The sequence below is a fragment of the Myotis davidii genome, unplaced genomic scaffold (assembly GCF_000327345.1).
Source record: "Myotis davidii unplaced genomic scaffold, ASM32734v1 scaffold159, whole genome shotgun sequence".
Lineage (NCBI taxonomy): Eukaryota > Metazoa > Chordata > Mammalia > Chiroptera > Vespertilionidae > Myotis > Myotis davidii.
The window spans coordinates 4538258-4546717 of record NW_006291231.1 but is presented as its reverse complement, the minus strand read 5'-3'; the positions used below and the strand labels follow the sequence as shown (position 1 = coordinate 4546717).

Genomic DNA, 8460 nt, shown 5'->3' with positions numbered 1-8460 from the left:
GGAGGAATTGACCTCCAGGCCAATTGGCTGTGACAATTAGCTGTGTCTGCAGTGGGATAACTTCTGTGCTGGAGACACCCTTCTGGGGCAAGACTTGCTCCAGTGGGGCTTTGGTGCTCACTGAGTCTGCCCCCTGGGTGTGTCCCTTATGGATCTGAGGAGTTGTAATCTGGATGGTCCCACTCTGGCCACTGGGTACACTGCCCGAGGCTACCCAGCAGGAGCTATGCAGAGATCTGCAGATTCCTCTTCTTTGTTTGGGGTTTGGAGGTGCCTACATGAAGCCCAGCTGTGAAGAAATGCAAGCTGCTGTGGGGCCTTGGCCCTTGTTTTAGATGTTCTGGATCTCTCTGACCCAGCTGCAGTTTGTTAGGTAATTTTAGATTGCAAAGGGCTAGGCCATTCATATGCAAAAGCCTCTGCACACAGCTTGGGTGGGGCGATGTCTCAGGGAATCAACAGGGCGGAGAAAACAGCTATGGCTGATCCTCAGTCCTACCCTAAGAGGCTCTGGGGCTCAGTGTCCCGTGGTAATCGCTGCAAGCACCTCTGAGAGAAAGCCACCCTGGAGTTCCGACCGATGCCAGACAGTCCAGTTTCTCCCTGTATGAGTCTGGGTCCCCAGAAACTCGCCCGGAACTGGAGTTCAGAGCAGCTGGGAGCTTGAGACTCCCTCCTGATTGAAAAAGACAACCGTGTCCTCAGTTACCAGCCCTTTCCGCAGGCGCCTTCGTACCTCTGCACTTTACTTCCGCACGTCCTCTGAGTCTCAGTGTGCTTTTCTCTTTCCTTCTAGTTGTAGAATTTCCTCTCAGCCAGCCTTCCTGTGGTTCTGGATGATGTCCATTTTGTCTTTTAGTTGTATTTTTTGAAGTGGTTGTGCAAGGCAGCAATTTCAGGTGTTTACCTATGCCGCCATCTTGGTTTCCTCTAAATACCAAGGATCTTAATGCTGGATTGTATGGTAAGAGTATATTTAGTTTTGTAAGAAACCCTCAAACTGTCTTCCAAAGTGGGTGTACCATTTTGCAATCCCACCAACCATGAATGAGAGTTTCTGTTCCACATTCTTGGCAGCATTAGCTGTTGTCAGTGTTGTAGACACCATTCTAAGAGATGGAAATTTGCACTTTTTGATTACATGATGTGGGATTTTCATATACTTATTTGTCAACTATATATCTTCTTTTCTGAGGTATCTGTTAAGGTCTTGGCCCAGTCGTAATCAGGTTATTTTCTTATTTTTGAATTTTAGAGTTCTTTATGTATTGTGGATAACAGTCCTTTATGAGATGTGTCTTCTGCAAATATCTTCTCCCAGTCTGTGGCTTATCTTTTCATTCTTTCGATGGTGTCTTTGCAGAGCTAAAGTTATTAATTTTAATGAAGTATAGCTCATTATTATTTCTTTCATGGATTATACTTACGTTATTATATGTAAAAAAATCTTTGCCAAAACCAAGGCCATCTTTCTTGTGTTATTTTCTAGGAATTTTATAATTTTGTGTTTAACATTTAGGTATGTGATCCATTTTGGTTAATTTTTTGAAGGGAGTGAGGTCAGTGTCAAAATGCACACTTCTGTTCTTTGAAAGAAGTCCAATTTATTAGGAAACCTTTGACTATCCTAAGATCACAAAGACTTTTCTCCTAATTTTTCTTCAAGAAATTCTCTAGTTTTGTGGGTTTTTAAAAAATTTATTTTAGAGAGAGGAAGGGAGAGGGATAGAGAGATAGAAACATCGATGAGGGAGAAAGTATTTGTAAAATTTGTATCTGAAAATGACATATCAATAATATACAAACAATTCTTACAACTTTAGAATGAGACAAAAAATAAAACTTAAAAAATGTGTTAAATATTTGAACAGACACTTAACAAAAGGATGTGTGAATGACCAGTAACACATGAAATGATATTAAAAAATATTGGTTACTAGTGAAATTCAAATTTAATCACAGTGAGCACATACTTCATGGCCACCAGCATGGCTAAAATTTAAAAGATTGGCTATACTACTAGCGAATGTTGAACAAGCTCTGGAGCAACTGGAACTCTCCTACATCGCTGGTGGAAATACAAAATGGTACAACCCCTTTGGAGAATAGTGTAGAAGTTTCTTATAATGTTAAACCTATACTTTCCATATGACACAGAAATCCACTCCTAGATATTTACCCAAGAGAAATGAAAGCATATGTCACAAAAAGACTTGTATAAGAATGTTCATAACAATTTTATTCACAATGGCCTCAAACTGGAAGTTACACAAACATCCTTTAATAGATGGTACTTAGGTGTGCGTGTTGTTAAAGTTTATCAAACTGTACCCCTATAATGTATGTATTTTATTATATGTTAAATAATTAAATACTTCAATGAAAGAAGTTTCCTTTTTAGAGCTTATCAAATCTGAGTCTACTTTAGAATTATCTGCTAAACTTTTAAAATGTACATTCTAGCTGGTTTGGTTCAGCGGATAGAGCATCGGCCTACGGACTGAAGGGTCCCTGGCTCGATTCCGGTCAAGGGCACACATGCCTGGCTTGTGGGCTCGATCCGCAGTGGGGGATGTGCAGGAGGCAGCTGATCAATGATTCTCTCTGATTGATGTTTCTAACTCTCTCTCCCTTCCTCTCTGAAATTAATTTAAGAAGACATGTAAAATGTACATTCTTCTACTCCATGTTGTACCCAATGAATCAATCTCTGGTATTAGGCCTGCTTACTTAAGGTTTTTAAAAGATTCCGGAGTTGATTCCGATTCTCAGCAAGACTTCAGAATTTTTTTGGCATGACTTTTTATTCTTAATACTTCCAGTACCTAATAAAATATAGTTTTAGTAATAAACGGCATGATTTTTTTCATGTTATTCACATCCCATGTTCATTATTGGCTTTATAAAGAACTTTAAATCTATTTTACTTATTTTGAAAGTTTGCTGTTTTCAATAGCACATGCTTACATTATTATAATACAAAATAGAAGAAAAATTTCCTATTATACCACATTTTTTAGTATATGAAATGAGAAATTGAAATGTCTTGTCTTGTTCTCCAGTCTCATATCCCTGATTACTAATGATTTAAAGCATATTCTTTTAGATATTTTCCTGTACTTATAGAAAAGGGACATATATCTGGTAGTATATATTTCCAAATATTCATTTATGTATTTAAATAGTTTGTGTTGAGTGCCTGCTCTGTGGCAGCCATTATACTAGATCTGAGAATAATGAGCCAAAGAGACAGACATCTGGCCTCCTGGGTCTTGCTATTTGGTGGGAGCATAGATATTGATTAAAAAATAACACAAACATATATTTTTAAACTGTAGCACACGTTACAGGAGACAATGATAGAATGTTATGAAATTATAGAGCAAAAATTAAAACCTTTTCTGAAGCTTTAATGCTCATTTGCCTTTTCAAAAGCATTTAGTACTGCTTATTCATTTGTATAAAACATCTTGCACATGAACATCTTTCTATTATTAAAGTATTATTTTTTCTTTTGTTAGCATTTTTTATATTAAGCATTTAACTTCAGTGATAAAAATATTGAAAAAAATGCACTCAGCAAATATTTGTAGATACCTCCCTTAGTCTGTGATTGTCACTCGGTTATGTGCTATACAACAGTTTATTACTAAAACAATAATAGCAATTTGAAAATGACAATTTGTTTTAGCAGTATATTTTTGGAGGGGTTATGCATGTTGGAAGGTGTCAAACACAAGTGTTTTTTAAAAAAACATTACAGAGAATACTAATTGTTTTTGAAATCAATGATGTTTGTGGGATGGAAGTTTGTGCTTATAAATTTAGGAAATGCAGGGTTAGATATTCTTAGGGTATAACGTTTAAGGTTAACATTAGGATTAATCTTTTAGGGAAAAACTCTAGTTCTTTTTCCAGAATCTTTCATATGTTACATTCTGAATCTTTAAGACAGAGCTTTAGTATACAGTGACTTTATTTGACCATGGAACCTTTCCCCCCTTGCCTTATGTTTCTGTGAATAGATATCTCAAGAGAGAAAAAAGTCTTCAATAGATTCTCAGGAAGTATAGCATATTTTAAAGATGTATAATAAATTTAATGTAAAAACATTATTGTTTAACTAAGACCTTGTCATATATAAAGCACTAGATCTATATTATGTATTTATATACTAAACTTTTAGCAATTAATCGGTATATAACAGAAGAATTAGTTCTCCATTCTTGCATTCTTAACTGGAAGAGGCAAGTGTAATTTATGTTCTTCTTATATTTCAGAACAAAGTAGAAGAGATGACTTAGAAGCTTTAGGTCATATGTTCATGTATTTTCTTAGAGGCAGTCTTCCTTGGCAAGGTTTAAAGGTAAACATTTTTATGTTTCCTTATTGAATTTTAGAAATTGTTAATATATTACAACCCAGTCTTCCAAGTATTTAATTTTAAAATTACCACTTTCTCAAGGTTTTTTTCTTCCCCTGTTTTAGGCTGACACATTAAAAGAGAGGTATCAGAAAATTGGAGATACAAAACGAGCCACACCCATAGAAGTGTTATGTGAAAATTTTCCAGGTAATGAATAATACCACATTGAACCATATACTGATACACAGAAGACTAGAAGTGTTAATCATTGTTTAAGTGTATAAATACCTTTTTTCATGTTTTAAAAAAATGAACTCAAAATATTATTTAAAAGATGTCAGCATTTGATGCACAGACCACAGGGTCAGTTTTCATATTTGCTTCGTTAAGATGGTATTAGAAGAAGAAAATCCCATCTTTAGTAATGCTGACCAATACCAGCTGAAGTAATATTTTCTTAAATAAAATATTTTTAAGAAGTTAAAATATTTGGAAGGGGGGTCGGAGGGAAGTGGGGAGAGAGATCAACCAAAGGACTTGTATGCATGCATATAAGCATAACCCATGGACACAGTCAGTAGGGGCGGTGAGGGGGCGAGTAGGGAGAGGTCAATGAAGGAAAAAGGATTCATATGTAATACTTTAAACAATAAAGAATTAAAAAATATTTGCTAAGAAATACCAACTATAAAGTTTCAGTGTAATGTTAGTCATTTGAGTCTCATTGTTCAACTCAATGTAGGTATATGATGTATGATTTAGTCCAGTTTTCAAAGTACAGTAAAACCTTACTACCTTTATTACCTTTAGGTTAATTTTATATTAAGGAGCTTTATGAAAATAGTTTAGCTTTCATGTAGATTTATGGCAACTCAAACCAACAGAAACTTAAGATTTCTAAATCAATTAAGAAATAAGAATAAAAAAGAAATAAGAATAATGTGTTGCTAATGTATTTAAATACGTGCTGAGATATGTGCAATAACATTGAGAAAACAGAGAACCAAACTTGAAGATAGACGGCTGAATTCAATCTCACTTTGATATTCACAGCTTTGCCTGTACAATGCTGACATTATTATTCTAATAATATCAGCAGTATAATCTCTGGTAGCTCTTTCCCAAGTGTGCTATTTTATTCATTGTAAGCAAACTTTAATTATATGTTTTTTTTTAATCTAAAACTAGAGGGTTAAAAAAAATATTTGTTGCTAGTACTAGCAGTTTAGGTGTAGGCAGATGGACTGCAAGTTAAGAAGCCTATATAAATTTCTGCAAGAAAAATGAAATGGTGGTGCCAAAGTAATTAACCAGATAATTAGCTAGAAAGTGGAATAGTGAGCTTCACCATGTGATCAAGGTCAGTGGGTGCCACTTTCACTGCCCTTTGAGCTTAGCGTGATCCTGTTCTTATTGGCTACCAGGAATGAATTGAATCAGAAAAGCAACTAGGTGCAACCTCCTATCTCTTACTACAGTGATTTTTTTGTGCTTCCATGGAGAAACATGGTTTTGCTTACCATTTTGCCTATCGATTTTTATGTCTTTTTCATCCTGAAGAGTATGACCTTTTAAAAATATACAAATCTCTAATACATTTTAGAATTTTAATGGAATGCATGATTGTTAATTATATGACCAGAAATTAAAAGAAGAATTAAGCAGCTTCTGTGTTATATTTCTGAGGATTATTTTGCTAGGTCAGTTGGTTCGAATACTGCTTATAAACAAGGTTAGGAATTTTCTCCCTTAAAAAAAAAAAAGTCATTGTAATTAAATTTATAAAAATTTAAATTGCAATATAGAATTTTATTTTTTCTGTTTTTACAATACTGTATGCTTTTTACACACTTAAATAATTTTACTAACGAGTATGTAGATAAGTATATTCAAAATAATGTTTATTTCCTTTCTAGAAGAAATGGCAACATATCTTCGTTATGTAAGAAGGCTAGATTTTTTTGAAAAACCAGACTATGACTACCTAAGAAAGCTTTTCACTGACTTGTTTGATCGAAAGGGATATCTGTTTGATTATGAATATGACTGGATGGGTAAACAGTTGGTGAGTTTCTCCACTATATAATAAAATATTTTATTGTGTTTTTTCCTTCAAGTGAAAAGAGTTGAAAACAAATACATTTGAAAAAGGGTTCATTTTATTTCCTTTTTAGGGATAGTTTAGGTAACAAAATACTAATATATTATCCTTTGAATTTTATAAATACCCTACATTTGGACTCTGCTTTTTAGAGTGATTTTTCAAACTTTTCATCCCTGATTTAATTCTTAGTGTCAAATATACTATTTTTGGTCTAATATTCTAGTGATTACTTTAAATGATCAGCTAGCTAGTTTGGTTTCTGTTTACTTTAGCCATCTTTTAAAATATTTGTAATTTAAAAATGTTTTAATTATTCTAGCAGTTCTAAGTTATCTCTTGGAATAGATTGATACTTGGAGTAAGTTTTTAAAACTGTACCTAAGTTTTCATAACTTAAAAAAATTATTTTAACTGTAGGATTGGTGCTTAGCACTTAAAGAGATGTCATTATATTCTTTCTTTGAAGAGGCAAATTCTGAAAGATCAAATATTTAATCTTTTTTTTAATAAGTAAGAATGTTCTACAAAATTTTCTTTATTTGTGGCTCACGGTTAGCAAGTTTTTATCCATATTTGGAACCACTGACCTTTCAAGTTCAAGTATTTTTGAACAGTTGACTTACTAAGTGTTTAGTGTATATTTTTCTTAAATGCAAAGTGATTTGAATATACATGTTATCTATGGTGAAAATCTAAATAAACTTTGATTAAAGATTTATATTTTGAATTGTACTTGGAAATTTTTTATAAGCCTCTTCTGAGTGACAGTATGCATTTTTATTAGTTTATTTTATATTAAAAAAATAAAAATAAAAAAAATAAAAAGTTGTTCCCTTAATTTTTTTATTCCCTTAAAAATAATTTATTCTGTTTATACATTAGCTTTGAAGATGAGAAACAATGAACAGATATACTTTCATATTTTTTAAAAAATATATTTTATTGATTTTTACAGAGAGGAAGGGAGAGGGGTAGAGAGTTAGAAACATTGATGAGAGAGAAACATCAATCAGCTGCCTCCTTCACACCCACTACTGGGGATGTGCCCGCAACCAAGGTACATGCCCTTTACCGGAATCGAACCTGGGACCTTTCAGTCTACAGGCTGATGCTCTATCCACTCAGCCAAACCATATTTTTTATATGAAAAAGTAATTTAAAAGAAATGACAGCATTAGAAGATCTTTTTTTGTTATACCAGTAAAAATAAATACTTGATAAAGCATTTAAATATTCTCAAAACATTTTAAAGAGTAGCTGTGTTGTCTTCGTTAGCTTTAATATATTTTGAGAATGATGTCTTTTAAGGCCTTACTTTCTTCCTTGAGTCTTTTAAACAGCTGAATGATATTAAGTAAAACTTCTGAAGTAGGTTGTATTGATGCTAATTGCTATTGTGTTGTAGCCTACTCCAGTGGGGGCAGTTCAGCAAGATCCTGCTCTGTCATCAAACAGAGAAGCACATCAACACAGAGATAAGATGCAACAATCCAAAAATCAGGTTTGCTTCCCCTTTAGATAAAAATGTCTTAGTTTGCTTCTGTATTACCTTCTGACAGTTTATAAATGCATTTGGTGTTTTATCATGTCCAGGTGACTGTTTTGTGTGTGTGTGTGTATGTGTGTGTGTGTGTATTTACATGTGTGTGTGAGTGTATATATATACACATGTATATACATATTGAAAGAATGAAATGCATATTTCTTCTTCAACAGATAAAATATTATATATACACGTGCAAAGAATTAAAAATATATATTTCCCCTAATATTCACTATTAATTTAATTATAAATTTATAATTTAGTGGTATAAATTAATATAATTTTGAGCAACATTTGACATTCTATTAGAATAGAAGTATTTGGACATCTTATTGGAATGAATTGTAATAGCAGTTGATCTTTCTGTCTATAGTCTAGTGCAGCCGTGGGCAAACTACGTCTGGCCCATTTGAAATGAATAAAACTAAAAAAAAAAAAAGACAGGAC

At 33.2% G+C, this 8460-nt stretch overlaps 1 protein-coding gene across 5 annotated transcripts in view; it reads left to right on the top strand.

Moving 5' to 3' along the window:
* The window catches only part of CSNK1G3 (casein kinase 1 gamma 3), a 72369-nt gene that overhangs the window by 38180 nt on the left and 25729 nt on the right, over positions 1 to 8460 (top strand). For all 5 annotated transcript variants that reach the window (XM_006764383.2, XM_015564377.1, XM_006764386.2 and 2 more), the window contains 4 exons: positions 4281 to 4366; positions 4489 to 4573; positions 6283 to 6431; positions 7876 to 7971. In XM_006764383.2, coding sequence (XP_006764446.1) covers positions 4281 to 4366; positions 4489 to 4573; positions 6283 to 6431; positions 7876 to 7971 — 416 coding nt within the window. The remainder of the gene's footprint in view (positions 1 to 4280; positions 4367 to 4488; positions 4574 to 6282; positions 6432 to 7875; positions 7972 to 8460) is intronic.